Below are 23,695 nucleotides of genomic sequence, written 5' to 3' on the forward strand. Positions count from 1 at the left end.
TGACAGTGGTTAACCAGAGGGTGGCAGTGGTGAACCAGAGGTGCTGTGATGAACCAGAGGGTGGCAGTCGTGAACCAGGGGGTGGCAGTGGTGAACCAGAGGGTGACAATGCTGTACCAGAGGGTTGGTAGGGGTGAACCACAGGGTGCTGTGTTGAACCAGAGGGTGGCAGTGGTGAACCAGAGGGTGGCAGGGGTGAACCAGAGGGTGGCAGTGGTGAACCAGAGGGTGGCAGTGCTGAACCAGAGGGTGGCAGTGGTGAACCAGAGGGTGGCAGGGGTGAACCAGAGGTGCTGTGATGAACCAGAGGGTGGCAGTCGTGAATTAGAGGGTGGCAGTGCTGAACCGGAGGGTGACAGTGCTGTACCAGAGGGTGGCAGGGGTGAACCAGAGGGTGCTGTGATGAACCAGAGGGTGGCAGTGGTGAACCAGAGGGTGGCAGCGATGAACCAGAGGGTGGCAGCGATGAACCAGAGGGTGGCAGTGGTGAACAAGAGGGTGGCAGTGCTGAACCAGAGGGTGACAGTGGTTAACCAGATGGTGGCAGTGGTGAACCAGAGGTGCTGTGATGAACCAGAGGGTGGCAGTGGTGAACCAGAGGGTGGCAGTGGTGAACCAGAGGGTGACAGTGCTGAACCAGAGGGTGGCAGTGCTGAACCAGATGGTGGCAGTGGTGAACCAGAGGGTGGCAGTGGTGAACCAGAGGGTGGCAGTGGTGAACCAGAGGGTGGCAAGGGTGAACCAGAGGGTGGCAGTGGTGAACCAGAGGGTGGCAGTGATGAACCAGAAGGTGGCAGTGGTGAACCAGAGGGTGCTGTGCCCATGCACGACCGCTTGGGTAACTTCACCATGCAAGCGGCCCGCGAACATGCAAAAAGCCCAGCGAACACGCAAAAATCCCCGCAAACACGCAAAAACCCCCACAAACATGCAAAAAACCCAAAATCCGCAAATTCGCTTAAATGCGCGGATTTTGCGGATTGCAATTCAATTTCGTGCGAATTCGTGGAACGCTAATTCGCAAATTTCGCCCATACTTAATTAATTTGTCACTCCTTTCAGCTGAGATCCCAGCCCAATGGAAACTCGCAGCCGTAAAACCACTCCAGAAGAAGACCTTACAGGATCCCACAACTCTATCCAATTTGCGCCCTATTTCACTTCTCCCAGCACTCTGTAAACTGTCGGAAACTTTTGAAAACAGGAAGCTTACTGCATTCTTAGAAGGAAATAATATACTTCATCCTAATCAAGCGGGCTTTAGAGCCCAGCACTCCACGGAGTCTGCCCTCCTGTTTACAACTGAAACTATACGAGTTGCCATGGATCAGGGCAAGAAGGCTGTCCTGATTCTTTTAGACCTATCGGCAGCCTTTGATACGGTGTCCCATGCTATCCTTTTAGACGGCCTGGCTACTGCTGGCGTAGCAGGAACCGTATTGGAGTGGCTTAAGAACTTCCTGACACATAGGCGTCAAGTAACGGCTTTAGGGCATTTTTGCTCAGGGGAAAAAGTATTGAAGACTGGGGTACCTCAAGGCTCAAGTCTAAGCCCAACGCTTTTCAATCTTTACATGGTCCCCCTGATCAAGTTAATCTCTTCCTTTGACATCAGCACAATTGCGTATGCTGACGACACGCAGCTGGTTCTAGTCCTTGATAAGCGAAATAAAATAAAGCGGCCCTTTATAGGCTTCAGATGGTCCAGCACACCGCCGCGCGCCTGGTACTTAGATGGCCCAGAAAATTCCCCGGCTCGGCTGCACTGGATACCCACAAACGTATTCTGTTTAAGGTACTAATATCACTTATAGGGCCCTTCATATGCAGGGTCCGACATACCTCTGCAAAAGCTTTGCACGATATCTCGATATCTCGATATCTCGATTCCTCGTTCGTGAAGGACACGAACGAGGAATCGCCATGCTGGGAGGACCTTAGGACTGTAGGCATTAGCCTAAAAAGAAATGTTTTATCACTGAAGAATTATATTTTTATACCACGGATAACGTACACACTTTTGTAACAGGAATTTTCGACGTGAATTAACTCATCTAGCCTTGAGAAAGCCCCGGCGCAAATCGCCAAGAGGGGGCGAAACACGTGTCGGCTGTCCTCACCGTATGAATTAAAATAAAGTAATTTTTCTACAAACAGAAATATTCTTGTCCTTCATATCACGAGCTGAAAAAACGGATATTAATCCTGGCAAATAAATTCAATCTTACGTGGAGATCACACTCACAACTTCTTAAAACCACATCAACCCCAAGACCACCCTCAGAGGCACCCTCATCTACAGACCCCCGGGACCACGCACACAATTCAGCAAAGACATCGCCAACTTCATCAGCCCGCACGCCCTCCTCTCCGCTGACTACATCCTCCTCGGGGACCTCAACTTCCACCTGGAGAACAACAACGACCGCAACACCACCACCCTGCTGGACAACCTCGCAAACCTGGGACTCAAGCAGCTGGTCACCACCCCCACCCACTACGCCGGACACACACTCGACCCCGTCTTCTCATCCAGCAAGGACATCGCCTTCAGCCACGCCACCGGACTCCACTGGACGGGCCACAGCTGCGTCCACTTCAGCTTCAGATGGACCACGATCCACCACCACCAGCAACAGGTTGCACGCGGAAGCTGGAACAAGATCACAGACGACCAGCTCGCGACCTCCCTGAGCATGAACCCTCCCACCAGCGCGACGAACCCAAGCCAGGCGGCCACCAACCTCGCGAAGTGGATCAGCAACTGCGCAGATGACCTCGCCCCTCTGAAGACCTCGCCCAGCAGACCCGGTAGCAAGAAAGCCCCATGGTTCACCGACGAACTCAAGAGCTCCAAGAAGAACAGCCGAGCCCTCGAGAGAACATGGCGCAGAGACCCAACACCAGACAACATGACTGCCCTCAAGCTCGCCACCCGAAAACACCACCAACTCATCCACGCCACCAAGAAAACCGCATTCAAGGAACGACTGGACAACAACGCACACAACAGCAAGGAACTCTTCAACATCGTTAAAGAGCTCTCCAACCCCAACGCCGGAAACAACGACATCACCCCTTCGCAAGACCTCTGCAACTCCCTCGCCTCCTACTTCCACAACAAGATCGCGGACATACACAACAGCTTCAGCACTCAACCAACGCACGCCACGACCGAACCACCACCCCCCCACCACCATCCTCCGCGCCTGGACCCCGATCAGCACCGAAGACACCGTGAACTCCATCCACTCTGGATCTCCTACCGACCCCTGCCCTCACCACGTCTTCAACAAGGCCGACGCTGTCATCGCACCCCACCTGCGGGACATCATCAACACCTCCTTCGACACCGCTACCTTCCCGGAGAGCTGGAAGCACGCCGAACTCAGCGCTCTACTAAAGAAGCCATCAGCCGACCCCACCGACCTCAAGAACTACCGCCCCATCTCGCTGCTCCCGTTTCCTGCAAAAGTCATCGAGAAGACCGTCAACAAGCAGCTGGCCGCCTTCCTCGAGACGAACGGATCCCTCGACCTCTCGCAGTCTGGCTTCCGGGCCAACCACAGCACCGAGACCGCCCTGATCGCAGCCACCGATGACATCCGAGCACTGCTTGACAACGGAGAAACAGCAGCCCTCATCCTCCTAGACCTCTCCGCGGCCTTCGACGCTGTCTGCCACCGTACACTAGTGCAGCGACTCAGCAACGTCGGAATCCAGGAGAAGGCACTGAAAGGATCATCTCCTTCCTCGCCGGAAGGACACAGAGAGTCCGCCTCCCCACGTTCAGATCTGAAGCCACCGAAGTCATCTACGGCGTTCCTCAAGGCTCCTCGCTCAGTGCAACCCTCTTCAACGTCTACCTGGGCTTCATCCTGGACTCCTCCCTCTCCATGACCAGACAAATCAACGCCATCTCCTCGTCGTGCTTCAACATCCTGCGCATGCTACGTAAGATCTTCCGGTGGATCCCCACCGAGACCAGGAAGACGGTCACCCAGGCCCTCATCACCAGCCGTCTGGACTACGGCAACTCCCTCTACGCCGGAACCACCGCCAAACTCCAGAAGAGACCCCAGCGGATCCAGAACGCCTCAGCACGACTCATCCTGGACATCCCCCGTCGCAGCCACATCTCCGGACACTTGAGAGACCTGCACTGGCTCCCGGTCAACAAGAGAATCACCTTCCGACTCCTCACCCAAGCACACAAAGCCCTACACAATCAAGGCCCAGGATACCTCAACAGCCGCCTCAACTTCTACGCTCCCAAACGCAGCTTCGATCGACCGGCCACGCCCTCGCCGCCGTCCCCCGTATCGGAAGAGCCACCACAGGGGGACGGTCCTTCTCCTACCTCGCCGCCAAGACATGGAACTCCCTCCCGACCCACCTCCGCCTGACCCAGGACCACCTCGCCTTCAGGAAGCAACTCAAGACCTGGCTGTTCGAGCAGTAGCGGACCCCCCTCCCCCAGCGCCTTGAGACCCTCTGGGTGAGTAGTGCGCTATATAAATGCTTTGATTGATTGATTGAATTGATTGATTGATACGTGAACCCAGCTACCCGGAGAGTCAAGAGTGCTTTCCCAGAGATTTAGCCGAGGCCCAGTAAACTGCTCAAGTGTGCCACCTGCTATTCAGTCGAAGTGAAGACTCAACGGTTGGCTATGTGGAGTCAACACGTAACTCCAGCCAGTACAAGACCTTCAAAGAAAGTGAAGGGCCCACGGAAAGTTTAATTTATCATCATCAGAATATTGCTAACACATATGAGATAAGACATGTGATGCCACAACTTAACAGTCTGGATCCATCAAAGGAAATATCAACCAGGTACAGAATGCGCAACAAGCGGCGACAGCCAGTTGAAAGAGAACGCTGTGGGCAGTAGCAGATAAGCACAAAGAAGCACTAAGAGGTAGAGATCTACCAGGTGTAAGAAAAAAACCCAAGCATAAGCATAGGGGTTGTGCAAGGCTGTCAAATCCTGCTGACAAAGGAGGCTGTGAGCCGCAGTCAGAATAGTGCAGTTTTCTGCTCTTCTATAGCTACCGAAGAGCACGCATTATATGGCACTGCGCACCTTCCTAAAACCACTGTCTGTTTTCGATGTTGCCAAGAAGCAGAATATTGGCGCTAGATGGACCGTTTGGATCAATACTTTCGGTGAATTCATTGATGCACTGGAAGAAGCAGGTGACAAGAAGACCATCAAATATCTCACAAACTAGGCAGGTGATAGAGTTAAGAAAGTGATAAAGAAAACACCAAGAGGTGAATTAATCTCAAATCGTCAAATTAAAGATGTGCTGAATGGCAAATTCTATTTGATGAAGAATGTTGACTATGAAAGATATAGCTTCAATCAGGAGAGACCGAGATGGTGAAACAATGGTTGAATTAGTTGAAAGACTTGAATTGCTCATCAAGCACTGTAAGTTCATCAAATTCAATGATGAAGAAGCCATTCTGCCCATCCGATTCCTTCTGATGCCGAATGCTGGAAGAGATTGGCAGTCTGAAGTGTGTGTTTATGGCTACCAGACCTGAAGAACATGCTGACAAACAAGCAGCTGACAAGGAGACTGTAGGAGCCCAGAATTAATTGGCGTTGAGTATAACAAGCTAGAAAAAACAAAGCCCCAAAGTGATGTCTCCGTAGAAAATGAAGCTGTATTTTCCTTTCGATTTTCCTGTGGATTTTCCTTGCCACATGAAGGTAAATGTTCCACCATTGGAAAAATATTTAAAGGCCACGGGAAAGAGGACCATGTTGTAACCGTTTGCAAAGTGAATGTGACGCGTCGGTAGGACAAAATGACTGCAAGTGCGTCACGATGTGAAGACAAAATGGCTGCCAGAAAGCTCTTAAAGCATTCCAGTCCCACCCATTGAAGTAAAGAGCAACATCAGTTGAGGGAAGTAGAAACTGAAAACTGAAAACGCTGATTGTCATCTAATTCTTCATCGAGAGACTCTTCAACGTCAGTGTCGAGCGACAGTAAAGATGGGTGTGCAATGTCAATGCTGACTACTGTAAGACGTGCACATGTAGGTTTGGCTTCTTGCAAGGAAGAATACAATTCGGAAAAGGATCGACAAGTGAAATCTTGAAATTCCTATGGACACTGTCCGATAATCAAACTGAAGGTCAATGGTTGCTATATTACTGTTCATTATAGACAGTGGTGCATCAATAACATTTATGCCAGCCAAAGTATACATGTTCGCAGCCTCAACGCTATTGCAAAATCAAGGTTAATTTTTGACAAATATAAAACATAAAAATTCAAAGGTACAAGCCCCAATTCATGTCCTTCAGGGCACTTCATCAAGTGGCTGTCTACTCCGTTTCAGTACTGCTGCTGACATGGGACTAATTTCTGTGAATTTTAATATCAGTGTGCATCACGACATAGTGAATCAGTTTCTGTTCTTGTTTCATGGATTTGGAAAACTTAAGGCAATGAAAGTGCAGCTCCACATTATTGAGGACATCCATCATATTGCTCAATGACGTAGTCGAAGACTTTGCTATGATATTATAGAGGGGTCTACTGGTCCAACTCCATGGGTGTCGCCGATAGTGGTACTTAAAAAGGACAGGGGAGGGTCTGTGTCAGCTAGAATTATAAACAAATTGCAGGTATAGTACTACCTTTTCAAATCATATTGGTTTGTTCAGATACAAAAGATTGCGTTTCGAAGTGTCTTCAGCTGCTGAACTTATCGAGATGTAATTCATCACATTATACAGCCTGACACGCAGGCTTTCAATTACAGTGATGATATACTAGTATTTGGGGCCTCCCAAAAGGAACATGAAAGAGCCTTTACACAAGTGTGCTTTCTACTTGCTGATGCAGGTCTCACGTTGAATGCTTAAAAGTGAGAATTTCACAAAACAAAACGAAAATTCTTAGGGCACATTTTCTCGGCAAGGGGAATGACTCTAGATCCAGCCAAGATTTAGGGCCAGATTTAGGTGAGGGACATTTACCGATTCTAAAATACCGACTATTACCGATTTAGTATTTTAGAATGGGTAAATGCTATGTAGGGAAAATATGGTAAGTATTGCCGAATCTTTAAGATTCGGTATTTACCGAATCAGTATTTACTGATTCGGTATTCCCCTTCCCCTCCAGGCCCATAGGAATGAATGGGAATTACTGAATCGGTAAATACCGATTCGGTAAAAGGGGGAAAACATTGAAGGGTGGCAGGGTGTCACTTTGACACCCTGTTGCACCCCTCAATTGTGTATGGGTGCACATGTGGCACACATACATGTCCTAAGGGCATGTATGTCTGCCACATGGCACTGAAATAATTTGCATGAAATTGCTTTTTTGGGTGTTTTCGTTATTTACCACCAACTTGTAGTTGGTGGCAAATAACAAATCCTAACATGGGAAAAGCACTAATTTAAGTGCTCTCTACATTAGGAATTCGGTAATTTACTGAATCGGTATTTAAGAATTCGGCAATTTACTGATTCCTTAAATTACCGATTCAGTAAATTACCGAATCCTTAGATTAGGCCCCTACATCAGAAAAGTCTAATACCGGTCGGTAACCGCCGTAAATCGTAATTTCGGTCATTACCGACTGGCATTAGGCTTCCTACATCTGGCCCTTAGTCTTTATCATCTACCTCCCCTCCACAAGATGTAACTATGCTCCGTTCTTTTCTTGGTACGGTTAGCTACTGTTCCAGGTACAACCGTAACTTTGCCACTGTGAGTGCTCCATTGAGAGAGTTAACAAAACTGAATGTTTCATTTCAGTGCTCATGCAACTGAAAATGCTACTGCAATGGCTTACTTCGATCCGAAATTGCATACATGGATCGTTGTGAATGGCAGCCCAGTGGGTTTGGGTGCAATTCTTGCACAACATAGTGGACATGCAAATGCAGTAAGGCATTTTGTAGCTTGTTGCAGCCAGGGTTTGTCACAGACGGAACAGGTTTACTTGCAACTGAGAAAGAAAGCCTAGCTGTTGTGTGGGCTTGTGAACACTTTAATGTGTTTCTGTATGGGGCGCATTTTACACTTGTCCTTGATCATCAAGCATTGCAGCGGTCAAGACGCCCCCTCGCATTGATAGGTGGGGACTGTGACTGCAAGAGTATGACTACACCATTGTGCACCTTCCAGGAAAAGATCAAAACCCTGCCGACTACTTTTCTCGCGCACCCATACAGTATCTGGGTACCTCATCTAAAGTGGCCAGGCCTATTTTAACTTAATTGTGAGATCCAGCACTCTTGGAGCAAATAAGTGCTGCTACCAATGCAGAAAGGAATATGCTCATCCTCAAAGACATTATTATGCATCAATCCTGGAGAATGCTTCACCTCTTGATAAAAACAAATATCAGCAATTCAATAATGTGCGTGATGAACTGTCAGTTACACAAGAAGGGATTATCTTGAGAGGTTCGGAAATTGTCCTTCCTGAAAGACGACGACAGTCAGCTTTTCGAGATCAGGTATGGTTCCCTCATCTTGAGTGATTTGAGAGGGAGCTCCAGGCTTGTTATTTGTGTAACTGCTCATCTCCTGAAAGAACACAGCATCCTTTGAACATGTTGGACCTTCCAAAACACATCAGAGAGAAAATTGCAGTTGACTTTTTTGGACACCTTAAAAATGGCCATTACTTCATGGTAGTTATAGTGCTCCCGTTTTCCTCTGATGGAAGACCTCTTGTCAATCACTCGTGATCAAGTAGTTGAAAGACTGGAAAGCATATTTGCATTATGGGGTGCTCTGTCCATTCTAAAATCTGACTCACCCACCATTCAATGGTTGGGAATTCAAAAACGTACTTACTCATCTGAATGTCAGGCATCAGAAAAGCACACCTCTATGGCCACAGGCGAAAGGCGTTGTTGAACTTTTTATGGGCACACTTAAGAAAGCTGTAAAGTGTGCTTTGCTAGAGGGACTTGAGCCCAAGGCAGTTTTTCATTCTACTCTTCGTGCCTACAGTTCAAACACCCCCTCCGTCAATCCTTATTTTCAGGAGATCCATGGGTACGAAGCTGCCCCAGTGTACCACTGAAAGAACAATTAATGCCAATAATTTTCCACTCACTGATTCATCTCGTAAGTTCATAATGAAGACATGCTTAAAAAACGTTGATGTGCTCATGAAATTACGTTTCAGAAAGTGGATTGTGTCCTTGTCAGGCAGAAGTGAAAACGCAAATCTGATGCTCCATTCAATGCAGATCCATTGCATGTTGTGACTCTTAAGGGACATGTAATGACTGCTCACCCCCCCTGGAAAGTTTATTTTACAGGATTCCTCACATTTTAAGCACCTGCCTGTTGACATCTGGAGTGAGTCTCTGTCACAGTGGCATGGCTCGCGGTTGGCGGGGTGGGCGCGCGGGGAGTGGCGTGGGGGCTGGGGGCTGTTGCGCAGTGGGCAGATGAAAATAAAAAATAAAAAACGTAACTTGCGGCTGCGTCCCACATTTCTGCTCCTGCTCTCCTTGTGAAATCTGAGGAACAGGAAGCACAGCGGCCCCCACTGACCAATCAAACGCTGTAATGCAGCGTTGTGATTGTTTATGAGCCTCCTGGTGCGATGCTTAACCAGGGAGCGGGGGCCTGGGCATGTTCTCCACACAGACTGTAATGCAGCCTGCATGGAGAAAGGGGAAAGTGCCCATGGCTGGTTTGGGCGGCACAAGAGGGCCAGCCAAATAGTCATTGTGAACTTAGGAGTGGAAAAACCACTCCTCCCCTGCCCTGCTCCGAGAGCAGAGCAGCCCCACCCACCCGCCTGCCTGCAAAGCAGCACGAAGCATAAAATGATAATAACTTTATGTTATTATCATATGTTTCTACTACACGCTGCTTAGGAGCAGTAGGGCGACTCTTTTCTGCCATAGCAGAGGAGCCGCCACTGGTCTGTCATCGTAGGGCCAGGAGAACCCCAGGACAGCCTCACTAGCTATTTACTCATTTAGGAACTATGATGTATGTATGTTTTGTTTGTATTTTCTATTTAACTAAGCAAGAGGTGCAGTGTCTTGTGTATTATAGAGTGCAGGACCCCCGTCATTAACAGACTCCATAGTCTAGTGACGTAAGTGATTGGGTGTGGTTAATGAAATCCATGATGCAGTACATGTCTGCTACCGGTTGCACTCTGAGAAATAGACGTGTAATACAGATCTCCGTGATTAGCATAATTTATTTACATGCAGTAAAACCGTATTTCGGTGCAAATGTAATGATCATTTTAATTGAAAATGTGTTGTCTGTAATGGCAGTGCGCTACCACACCACTCTAAACTCTTCCATTCTATGCCACGCCTCTCCATTCTATGCCACGCCACTCTACTATACGACTTGCCACTCCACTCTATGTCTCTCCACTCCAAGACACTTAATGACACTCTACTCCAATCTAAGTCACTCACTCCTTGGCACAACACGCCACTGCACTCTAAGCCCCTCCACAGTACTTACCCCACTCCATTCCATCCCACTCCACTCCATTGTACCCCAATCTACCTCACCCCATTCCACTTTGCTACAATCTATCCCAGTCTACTCCACTCTAACCCACTCCGTTTGACCCGATCTATCCCACTCCACTCCAATCTGCCTCAGTCCAATCAACCCCTCCCCGGTTTACGCGGGGACCCAACTCCCTACCACTTCAATCTACCCCACTGTACCCCACACCACTCCAGTTTACCCCACTGGTGTAACGAAACCTTACTCAATCAAGGGCTCTCCAGCCAGAGTACTGTGCTGAGGGGCCCCATGGAGCTTGAGGTCCCGCACCGTGGGGGCTGTGAGGGCCACTCTGCTGTACCCTAATCCTCTCCACTACAACCCAATCTACCCCACTGCACTACAATGTACCCCACTCCAATCTACCTCATCTCACTTAATGTAACCCAATCAACCCCTCCTCACTCCAGTATACCGCACTCCACCCCACTCTACAGCTCTCCATTCAAATCTACCCCACTCTGCTCCAGTCTACCCAAGTGTACTCCACTCCCCTACAATTCACTGCAATCTACTCCAATCCACCCACTCCATGTAGCTGATTCCAACCTACTCCAATCTACCGGACTCTACTCCAATATACTTGACTCTACTACAATCTACCCCACTCCACTCTATTCTACCCCACTCCAATCTACCCTAGTCCAGTTTACCCCACTCCAACCTCCACTTCAATCTATCCAACCCCTCTTCATTCTCATCTACCCCACTCTACACTAATCTACCCTACTCCACCACAATCTACCCCACTCCCATCTACCCCACTCCAATCTATCACAATCTATCCCACTTCATTCCAGTCACGCCCACCTCACTTTAATCGATCCCACTCTAAACCCACTCTACTCTAACCTACTTCACCCCACTCCACTCTACCCAAATCTACCCCACTCCATCCAATCTGCCCCACTTCAGTCTACCACACTCCACTCAAATCTACTCCAATCTAACCCACTCCACCCCTGTTGACCCCTCTCCAATCTACCCTTCTCCATTCTACCCCTTCTAATCTACCCCATCCTAATCCACCCCATCCCAGTCTACTCCATTCCTCTTCAGTCTACTCTACTCCACCCCAATCTACCCCACCCCAATCTACCCCACTCCAATCCAACACACTCCATTCCAGTATACCCCACTCCACTTCAAAATACCTCAGCCCACTCTATCCCACTCCAGTCTACCCCACTCCATTCTAAACTACCCTACTCTAATGCTCCCAATCAACCCTGCTACACTCCAGTCTACCCCACTCCATTTCAATCTACCCCACTCTTCTTGTCCCAATTTCTCACTCCTCTCCAGTCTCGACTCCGTTCCAATGTATCCAACTCCACTCCATCCCAATCTGCCACACTCTACCCAATCTACCTCACCCTACTCTACCCCAATCCACCACACTCCATTCCACTCTACCTAATCTATTCCACTAAACTCCGATCTACCACATGCCATCCAAATCTACCCCAATCCAGTTCAATGTACCCCACTCCACTCCAGTCTACTCCACTCTAATCTACCCTACACCGCTCTGCCCAACTCCACTCCAATCTATTCCACACCTATCTCACTCCAATGTAACCCACTCCACTCCAATTTACTCTCACATAAACCACCAAATCTATCCCAATACAATCGACCCCACTACATGCTAACCTATCCCACTCCCCTAAAGTCTGCCCCACTATGCTCCAATCTATCCCAATCCACTCTACCCCAATCCACTGCACTCCACACTTCCACAATCTACCCTACTCCACTCCAATCTACCACGATTTATCTCTCTCCAATTTACCCCACTCCAATGTACCACACTCTGATCCACCCCATTCCACTCCAATCGACCACACTCCGCTCCAAACTACCCACTCAACCCCAATCTACTCCACTTCACCCCAGTCTACCACAATTCAATATACCCCACTCTTCTACTCCGATCTACCTCACACCAGTGTGCCCCAATCCACTCAACTCCAGTCTACCCTACTCTACCCCAATCTAGTTCACCCCAGCCTAACCCACACCAAACCAATCTACCACGCACCACTCCAATCTACCCCACTCCACCCCAATCTTCCCCACTGCTCAATGTACCTCACTCCAATCTACCACGCCCCACAACAATCTACCCAACTATAATCCACCTAATCTACCCCTCCCACTCCACTCCAGTCTACCCCACTCCACTCCATTCTACCCCATTCTTCCCCACTCCAATCTACCCTAATATATCCTACTCCACCCCAATCTACCCTACGTCAATCCATTCCACTCCAATCTACTCCACTCCAATCTACCCCACCCCACTACAATCTACCCTACTGCACCCCGATCTACCCCACTCCACCCCAATCTAATCTACCACAATCAGATCTACCACGCTAATCTACCCCACTCCAATCTACCTCACTCCTCTCCACCCCACTCCAATACACCCCACTCCGCTCCCATTTGACTCCATTCCATTCTATCGCACTCTACCCCACCCGCTCCACTCAACTCCAAATCTACCCCACACCACTTTATCCCATTCCCCTCGACCCCAATCTACCCCACTCCAATCTACATCACCCAACTCCACAGCACTAACTTTTAGCCTTGTTGAACAGCATCCCCATTGGTGTACATATTGGCTAAAATACATTGCCAATAGCTCTCGCATAGGCAAGACCTATTTGCTTTGCTAATGCTTGTTCCTTCTTGAACCCCTGAGTACCCTGCTCTATTCCAAGATTCCTCTCCCGTGCACCTCAAGCTTTGAATTTAGAATGATTAAAAAACGGTCTTTAAGTGGACATTGAGCTGTATCATCAGAGTACTGGTCAATAAGATGGACACTGGTCGTATGAAGGAAATTGGTTTTATTTTACATAGGGAACAACAAGGAGGCAGTGGTTGGTCACTTGAAAGAGGGAGATAAGTCTATCATCCTGAAGATGTGGTAAAAGAGAGGTGTGAAGTTTTATAAGATATCTACTTCCCAGAGGGAAGCGATGCTTCAAAAACCTACTCGTCCTTATAAAACAGTCACTTATGTGCCAGTCACTGTATGGCACTTTGGTGCCATACAGTGAGGAGACAAATGATGGCTATTTTCTAATATATCAGAGCTCTCAAACAGCCTCTCTGATTATTCTCATGTTATACCAGGGTTTGAATAATAGCAAGGCTCTAATTGGGCCACATTCCCACAAATGTACATGTAGGGCTGGATGTGGGTTGGAAGTGGTAGTTCCAGTTTTGTTAATGCCACATGAATCTGTGCATAACCAGAACTGGGAGCAGTTCGAAATGTACTCCTTACAAAGGCAGTAGTACTAGAACTTTTTCCAGGGTGTGAAGAAGAGGATGAGGGTAGAAAAAGTGGAATTGCCTTTGGTAAGCATATTTTTGCATCAGTAAATCTAACATTTGCATATTCACTCTTGGGTCTCTGGGCAAAATAATTGCTCAGAGGTACTCGTTTTGTAGACCTTGAAAGAATGAGAGACAGAGCCGACCTATCTGGATTCGAACCTGTGACCATGTACATTGGCTAGCAAGAAAATACAATTCACAAAATTCTGCAAGGAGTATACTATGTGTACTACTGGGAGTTCCTGAAAGTCGTAAATCCCGCACCAGTGCAAAGAGTAAATCTGCAGGTTTATTTTTGACTCTTTCTCTAAGAATGGGGACCCTAACTTATTTCCATGTTACCGATGATGACGTTTTTCTTTTAAGATATTGGCATGCATTACACTTATTTTACTAAAAGATGTCTCCGAGAAATGGCATCTAAAGTTGTGCAACAGGTCAGCAACATGTTTTTTTCCAGGTTGCCATTTTTTATGTGTACAATTTATTTTGAAGACAAAATCATTAATTTGCGTTCAGGCTTCTGCATATAATCAATTATCATTCTGAGAATATATAAATATTCTCAAATTGTTACATTTTGCAAAAATGTGTACAAGTGCTTCTTTTTATTGGAGCCACATCTGTAACGCAGGCTGTACTCATTGCATTTTTTTCCAGTGCAGGCCCTAATAGTACAAACTTTGCATTAATGAAACATGTACCATTTCCTCAAATAAATACAAATCTTGCTTTAGTGGCAGACAATCGTTTCACAGGTCTGTACTGTAAACTGTAAACTGGCACCAAAGGGTTTGTGCTTCAGGACATTGGGCCTGCTTGACAATCGGCGAAGTAAACTTCAAAATCTGTTTCCCTTAAACCCAATAAGTATGTCCTGGATGTTGGGTGATCGAAATTCTACCACCCTGTAATGTATGTATGAGGATGCATCACGAGGAAGCAGCAGTGTTGTGAGGGTAGAGAATTAGGCCTGAAGAAGGGAGAGAACTTGTTAAGAAGGATCGAAGCCGCAGATTGACCATCAGGAAACCAGAAGAACTCCTAATCGGTAACACGGAGAGCTTAAGGTAGAAGGGAAAACTTCCTTCACAAAAGAGGAAGGGGGTGGCTGCTTCATGGCACAGATTGAATGATCATCATCATGGTTGGGGAAATAGGTGGGACATTAATGGGCATCTGGATGGCAGGTTGTTGTAATCAAGGAGATACTATGTAGCTGTCGGGGGCAGTGAGGTCCACAGATGTATAGGGAGCCGTGGAGAACAAAGATATATTTAATCAAGAAACTGCAGCCGTACTGAGGAGGTGTTGATAAGCAAGAATTGATCATCAAGACGATGGAGAACAACAGCAGTCAGAATTGATCGTTTGAATTGGCAGAAACCTATGGGGATGAACAAGGTCGGATTGGGACAAAAATAGGCCTAGGCACCAAAATAAAAGTGGCCCCACTAGCGGATGACACAACTAAAAGTGTGGCCCCCAATTGCAAATCAGACCAGTTTTGAACTTGTAAAGACGCACTGCATAAGTATTTTGCATACGGAAGAGTACATGGATTTGAGCTTGCTGTCGGCAATGTTTGTTTAAATGTCACAGAAATCAACAGTAAAAACCGGCCTGCTGGGCCTTAAAACCGGCCACCAAACTGATCTGTTGGACAAGCCCACTGGGCAATGCCTGAATGCCCTCTATGCCAGTTTGACCCGGGGAGGACAATACAATAGATCGGTTGGGACAATTGATAATTGAGAACTAGAGTATTATGGGGGAATAAAATAAGCACCAGACAGCAGTGGAGAAAAGGGAACACGCTCATCAGGTAAAATTTATGTGCAGGCAAATTTGATCACTGAAAAATGTGCGACGAGAATACATCATTGTAGTCAACGAGATGTAGAGAGAACTAAACCTCTGGAAAGCAGCATGCTGCAGGGAGAAAGCTGATCATCAGAGGCAGAGATTGTAGGGAAGGGTTTGATTATCGAAGTCAGGGAACATTATTGAGACAATTGTGTATCAGGAAGGTGGGGAGTGTGAAGATAGGAACATTTATCATCAAGGGGGCAGAGATGCAAATGAACCTGCAGTATTTTTAATATAGAACAGCTCCTCTTTATAGGTAGCAGCCTCTATTCAGGACATTCTCAGGTTTCCCAACTGGTCCAGTAGGGAGGAAGCACTTCTTTGGGGACCCCAGCAAAGGCTTTCGCTCATTCCTCTCCATTCAGGGACAATATGGTATGGTAAGAGTCATTCCTATGCACACAGTGCTAATAAACAAAATACATTTCTTGAGGCCCTACACTTGATAGGCTGACCCATTCTTGCAGACGCAAGCCTATTCCTTCACAGTCTGGTACATTCCTTGATGTGCCCATGCTGCAACTATGCCCATAAAGACCTTCACATGGAATGAGTTTCATTCCTATACATCAGCCTGTGGCCTAAGGCGCAGCACATGCAAACTCCCTTAAGGACTATACAACACTAAAATGGTTGTCAATCTGACCCCCACCCCCCCTCCCCCCAAGAGATGAAATCCAAAACCCAAAGAGGTTCCTGCATAAAAAAGGGCAAAATGCATTGATGACCCCACTTACTGTCGTAGTACGAGTAAGACGCAGCATTCTGAGCTGCGCATAGGAGGAGCAGCACTGAAGCCAGCATGGTTGACAATGGGGTACTGCACCAAGGTGAGAAGCTTTCCCTCTGCACCCCTTGGACAGAAATCCGAAATGTTTCCACGCAACAAAACTAAAGGAAAAATACTTTGCTTCCTCTTATGTGTTGCTGACAAGGGTGGGGTAATTATTAATGGCCAACGGCCGAAGCCAATCTAAATATTGACCTCTCGGGAGCAGGGGGCTTGTTTGCACTAGAAATCTGTCGAAATCGGTGAAGTTGTTCGTTTGCACATCAAAGGTCACATCAAGTAAGGCTTTATGGGGTTGAGGGGTGTTACTCTTTGAGGACAGGTCCCATCGCCCTACCCCCATCACAAATAGAAATGAAAGCGAAATAAATCGAAGTTCAGATTTCTAACCAAAGCAGGACTCCTTTAAGCCCCCTTTTCAGGTGTTCTTCAGTGCCCTGTGCTCTTTGTCTTTCCCAACATCCTCATCTACTTCCACTTATGTATTCTCTGCGTGAGTGAGTCTCCTAATTGTAGTCCTCTTTGCTAGGTTTCTTTGTTCAATTTTCTGCTGTCCCAGGGAGAGAGATCTTCTCCGGCTGATGCCATTGGGTCCTAGACCACGGGGCCAGGTCAGGATTACTCAAGGACCCCAAAAGGTCATCTGGAGATGTAGGTACATGCAACAAGGGGCATAGAACTGGCTCGTCCTTCCGTACGGCCAAAGGTAGAGGCGTCTCTCCTGCACCCAGACGTTGTCACCGTTGGTTCTTGGGCAGACGGCTGGGGTGACCTCTCATCTAAGAAGCAGGCTCAGTTCTTCCTGCATGTCAGATGCAGATGCTTCTAGCATCTGGGCTACAGTGAAGCAGGGCACACTCTCCTGCCAAGGGCACTGCAGCTGTTCCTGAAGGCTGGCAAGTTCTTCCCTTTCTGCACTGCTTCCAGCAAGGGGTCACCAAAGGGCTTTCCTGACTGAGGGACAGTGACTTTCATATTATTATTCTCCGGGGCTGGTGCATAATGCCTCATCATTGCTGAGTTGAAATGTCAAGTGATGTGCATGTAAAATGGGACAGTATTTATGTTCCATTGATCTGCACCTTTTTATTCTAGGGGCCCTTCCAGAGCTGGGCTTGAATCCGTCATGATCACCTCATGTACAGGTCATTCAGCCCTGCTTCCCCCTTCTAAGACTGACTCAGAAATCCTCATGTCAACTGTGGAATAGCTCCAGAGAGGAAGCATTCTTACACAGAAATACTAATCCCAAGCAGGAGCTGGGAGGTTTGGTTTCACTTTTGGGAGGAATTGTAGTTATATCATAGAAATTGGTGATCTCTCTCCCTCAACCCATAGTGATAACTGGTTTCGGTGAGGACGAAAGGAGAGGTGCACTTGTAGGCCTCAATGTCCACCTTGCCCAGCAGAGAGGGGGCTGTTATCTTGTGCAGCGCTCACACTTGCAGTTGTCTCATCACATCATTGACTTGTCCGGTCACACTTGTGAACCAGCACAGAGATACATGCTCTATCATTTGTGTCCCAGATGTTATAAACAGCTGCTCATCCGAGTTACATGGGACTGCACAGACTTTACTTAGTTGGTCTGAACGTGTCTAACAAGAGAAGTTGAACAGAAAACCTCAATGCTAGTGCCTGTTCTCCCATTCAGAGTTAAAGTTTTGGTGTGCTTTCACGAGCCCCGGCCACTCAGCTGAAATGTGTTTGAACCGTGAGCCGAAGTGCCCTACAGAAGCTGGTGTGCACAGCCTCAGACAGTTCTCCACTGTGATACCTTCCACAGCAGAGCACTGCCACCATGCAGGCCAACAGGTCCAAATACTGATTTACGCCGTGGCGTCAGCAACAGCGAAAACACCAGCTTCCTCTGCAATGCAAGGGAGCTCAGGTGAAGGATTAAAAATTAACTCTGGAGCCAGTCCCTCACCATCTCCCAAAGACTCAGCATTGATCTCCCTCCTTTTGCTATCACTCTTCCCTCTTGCACCGGTCACGTAGTTACAGATGGGACTGCGTAGGTATCTAGGGCCTCTTTTCAAAGTCCATTGCGCCACCAGTGCCTCATTCTTTTGTGACACACCCGCGAGGCACTGCTCCTGTTTACAAAACCAATAAAGTCACCCTGCATGACTTTTCATGGCCTTGTAAATATGGGTCCCTTTTACACATTACTCTGCGTTCCATGGGCGTTGCTGTGGGTGTTCCCATGCAACATCCATGAAACCCGACACATTCCCAGATTTACAAAGTTTTGTAAAGCTGGGAATGCGTCAGAATCCTACACATTACCAGGGGAGGCCTAGGAGTAGCGCAACCAGGAGAAATACTTTTAGTTCGAGCTGTATGAGCTGTAGAGCATATGCTGTGCATAGATCGCCATCTAGTGTTGGGTCCAGATGTTTGCACTTTGTTTTTCTTCAAAGAAGTATTTTCCAGTCACAAAGTAGGTGGCTCCTCCTTTTGGTGATAGTGCGCATGGGCATCAACTCCATTGCAGATTGTTTTTTTCCACCATCGGGTGCAGATGTGAATTGTTGCGCTCCGGTTCGGCACCGTTCTTCGGGCACCCTTCGACATGCAATCCACTAACCTTGATGGTATTGTTTATCGATCGCGTTTTCCATTCTCCATGTATCCTGTACACTCGAAAACCTTCGATCGAAAGATTCGTGGAAGGCCATTGGGCCTGCCTTCGCCGGATTCTGTGGCAGTCGATGGAACTGACACCTAATGACCCTGTATCTATATTAAAGGACAGCTACCCTTGGACTCTCTGGTAGTTTCCAACGCTTGTAAAAGAGCTAATTCGCAAACAACAGGTGAAGCAACTCCTCCTGATAAAGAGTCCAAATTAATTGACGATTCTGGCAAAAGGGTAGTGTCACAAGCAGCTAATCATTGGTGCATTGCCAATGCTCAAGCACTATTGGCGAGGTATGATAGAGCACATTATGATGAGCTTGAAAAGCTCATTGAATTTCTTCCTGATGGGCATAAGTCTAGAGCTAGTGTCGTTATTCAAGAGGGTAAATTAATACCTCTATCAGATGTGCTCTAGATCAAGCAGACACAGCAGCTCGGGCAGTAAACACTAGTGTACTACTCCGTAGATATGCTCTGTTAAGAATTTCAGGATTCAAGTCTGAAGTGCAAGCCTCTATTCTTAATCAACCCTTTGACAAAGAACATCTCTTTTCTCCAGCTGTCGATACATCTCTAGAAAAGATGAAAAAGTATACTGAAGTTGCTAAGTCCATGGGACTAGGTCCAGAGGATCCTTTTGTTGCTCATTTTACAGGGGCGGCCCCAAAAATGTGTCTACAGACAATTCCTCCTCCTCTTACAAGGGTCGCCCTCATCAAGAGCTTAGTGGACCCAAGCTCACTGTCAGTTATCAGATCTAGTGTTGGTAGACAGCTGCACCCATCACTCTCTGCTGAGTGGAACACACAAAACCTTTTAAAAGGGCAGCCCTTCAGCGACCCGGTTCACCAGATAGTACTGACAGCAGACGCATCACTGACAGGTTGGGGTAGCGCATCTCCAAACCCACACAATTCAGGGCATTTGGAGCTTGCATCAGAAACAGCTTCATATAAATCATCTAGAGCTGCTAGCGATTTTTCTGGCCCTGAAAGCCTTTCAAGTTCAGCTAGTACGCAAGACTATCCTAATTCGTCACAGCTAGCACATACCATCTGGAAATGGACCATTCATTACAAAATATATCTCCTAGCAGAACACCTTCCAGGAGTAAAAAATCAGATGGCATATTTACTCAATCAGAAACAGCAAATCCACAAATGAGAAATACAACCTCAAGTTCTCCTACCATTTTTCCAAAGGTGGGGCTTCCCACATTTAGACCTGTTCGCTACACATCTAAAAGCAAAAGGGTCAAACTTGGCGTCCAGGTATCCATACCCAATGTCCAAAGGCAATGCACTATGGATGAATTGGTCAGGGATATTTGCTTACACTTTTACGCCTCTCCCACTCATTCCTTTAGTGGTTTGGAAACTCAAACAGGCGTCCCTGACACTAATCCTAAATGCTCCCACATGGGCATGTCAACCTTTGTTCACAACCCTATTGGAATTCCCAGTAGTTCCTCACCAAAAACTACGTCTTACACCCAATCTTCTCACACAGAGCCATGGACACATAAGACATCCAGACCCCAGTTAACTCAATCTGGAGATCTTGCTCCTGAAGTATTAGAGTTTGGCTATCTTCATTTTCCACCAGACTGCATGAATATTAGCAAAGAGGCTAGACTTCCTACCACAAGAACCTGCTATGCAGCAAAGTGGAAGTGGGTTGTGATATACTGTAATAACAACCACATCAACCCGCTTGATGCTTCTGTACAAAACATTATGTTATTTGTTACATCTACAACGTCAAAGATTGTAAACGCCTCTCTGAGGCAAGGTTCCATACCGGACTGCCTTAAAATAGGACAGGTCACACCTATACTAAAGAAAGCTAACTCCCGCTCTACAGATCGCAACAACTACCGACCTACATCCAACATCTCCACTCTGGTGAAACTGCTGGAAAAATGTGTACAAATTCATTTATGCAACCACATCGAGAACTACAACCTACTAGACAAATACCAATCAGGCTTCCGTCAAGATCACAGCACTGAATCAGCATTGATCCCACATAATGGATGACATACTAAAAATGTTAGACCATAACGAATCATGTCTTTTCATACTTCTTAAGCTATCCTCTGCTTTCGACACGATTAAGCATGACAACCTACTGTCCCTACTCGAATTAGGGATGGGCCTAACTGGCCCAGTGTTACAATGGTTCACCTCCTTCCTAAATAACAGAACCCAAAGAATCAAGTTGAAACAATCACTTTCTCAATCCTCCATGGCCACCCTAGGGGTTCCTCAGGGCTAAGCACTATCACCCATTATTTTTAATCTACTCATGGAACCCCTGGCAAACGTGCTGAACTCTGCGAACATTCTATATCACCTGTATGCGGACGACATACAACTGTATATGAAAATTTCCTCTCCAGATGCCCTCATTGCTGTTCTACATGCCACTCAAAGTTGGCACACTGACAACCACCTCATGCTGAACACAAAAAAACGGAATTCCTTCTCATCTCACCCCCCCAATCACACACCCAAACTAGAATTAGGGCTGAAGAATCTAACTGCCTTTGACTGCGCTCCCCTCATCATTGACTCCCCGAAATCCTTGGGAGTCACTCTAGACAAACACTTAAATATGCAGGCGCAAATCACTAATGCCACCAAGGGAGCTAACCATCAAATGAGTATTCTAAGGAAACTTAAACCCTTCCTCCCACAGACTGACATAAAAATGGCGGTACAAGTGTAGCAGGGATTCTGCTCATACACAGAACTGTGCATAGAGACTTGGAACCTCAGTGAATTAGGGTGTACCAATACTCACCTTAGTAGCCAAAATCCCCTACCAGACTAGCAATCAGTGTCTCATTGTTTCTTCCATACCCCCAATGATTAGACAACCCAGAACATGGACCTTAGAATACCTCAGGCAATGTGGAACACATGCACACTCTTTCGTTATACTCTCATAACAGTCCAAAACGGGAAGTAAATGAAGACATGTGCAAGTTTGAAATATTTATTTCTAATGCCGTGTTCTCAGGCCCAGTATCTTAGCTAATACAAGCAGACATATTATAAGCAACAAGTTTATCAGCATAGTTACTATTCCATAGAATACAAAAGGAGAAAGCATGTTAAAATGCTAAATGAAAATAGGTTAGATTACACCTAGATTTCACCCTCCCTTGCTAGTAGGTTATTCTATATCTACAGAAGGTCTCTTGGGTTTACAAGGGCGGCCCCATACCTCTGGTCCTAGTAGAAATAGATCACATCATTTTCTATACCAGCTCTCTGCATGCGAATGTTCTACAAAGTGTGTTTGCATGCCTGCGCAGTGCATTATTAAACACGCCAAAATCAGAGGTGGCAACAGCTGCATATATGTTATGTCTAGAACGTGCGCTGATCAGACCGAACAACAACCACTGTGTTGAAATAACCTTGAAGGCCTCGGCACTGTTCAGACAAAGCTTCCCAAGCAAAGCTGCTACTATAGGAAAACCTATTATTCTCATGTGAAGCAAAACAGTCTGCTAGACTCTAAACATTTGTAATAATGTGTGCCGTTTGCAAAGGCAGCAGAAAGGAAAAATGGCGTTTAAACTTCTAATAAACTCATGCTAACTTAACACAGTGTAAATCCCCATGACACAAGCCTTAGTGTTAACAAGATTGGACTATGGAAGCACCACTCTATGCGGTCTTCCCAAATACAAGCTGGCCCAGCTAAGGGCATCACTTAAGTCTGCGGCCAGACCGGTCTCGGGAACTAAACAAAATAACCACATTTCTAAGACCTTAACAGGTCTGAACTGGCTACCGTACGAGGCTAGAATACAACTAAAGATCGCCTGCATGACCCATAAAGCCCTGCATAGCAATACCGCCAGTTACTTAGCACAAAAGCTAGAGCAGTCGGGGGGATGCAGACAATCGCGAAGTGCGAGTTCACTACTACTAAAACCACAATCCTTCCCCTAAAAGAGAACTGGGTGCAGAGCATTTTCCGGTATTGCTCCGACGATTTGGAACTCCTTGCCTCCAGATGTATGCAGAATCTCCTCCTCTACCTCCTTCAATAAAGAAGTAAAAATGCTTTTAATGAACAAATTCACATCCTAAGACTTTAATTCTTTGATGACTATTAGCCACCTATGCTATCCATATACCACTGTCTACCTCTTTTGTATAGAATTTAGATTTGCGAATGTATGTATATATTACCCCAACCATCTATTGTTCTATAAACAGGGTATTGTAATGCGCTCTGATACCCTCGTGGGTCATGTTCGCTCTATATAAAACTTTATAAATTAATCTGCTTACATCTAGCTGCAATAGCTGCATACCTCTAGACAAGACAACGTCTATCTCTTTTTAGAGTGCCTGTTATCAAAGCCTTTATGGAGGGACTCAAAAGAGTCCGTCCCCCGACACGTCCACCTGCTCCAGTGTGGAATCTCAACATTGTTTTCACCAGACTAATGGGTTCACCATT

General features: G+C 46.8%; 1 protein-coding gene across 1 annotated transcript in view; it reads right to left on the minus strand.

Moving 5' to 3' along the window:
• The window catches only part of LOC147748045 (uncharacterized), a 381,293-nt gene that overhangs the window by 172,738 nt on the left and 184,860 nt on the right, over positions 1 to 23,695 (minus strand). The window contains exon 11 of the mRNA XM_086926975.1: positions 16,512 to 16,665. Coding sequence (XP_086783101.1) covers positions 16,512 to 16,665 — 154 coding nt within the window. The remainder of the gene's footprint in view (positions 1 to 16,511; positions 16,666 to 23,695) is intronic.

This window comes from Lissotriton vulgaris, chromosome 1_1 (genome assembly GCF_964263255.1).
Source record: "Lissotriton vulgaris chromosome 1_1, aLisVul1.2, whole genome shotgun sequence".
NCBI lineage: Eukaryota > Metazoa > Chordata > Amphibia > Caudata > Salamandridae > Lissotriton > Lissotriton vulgaris.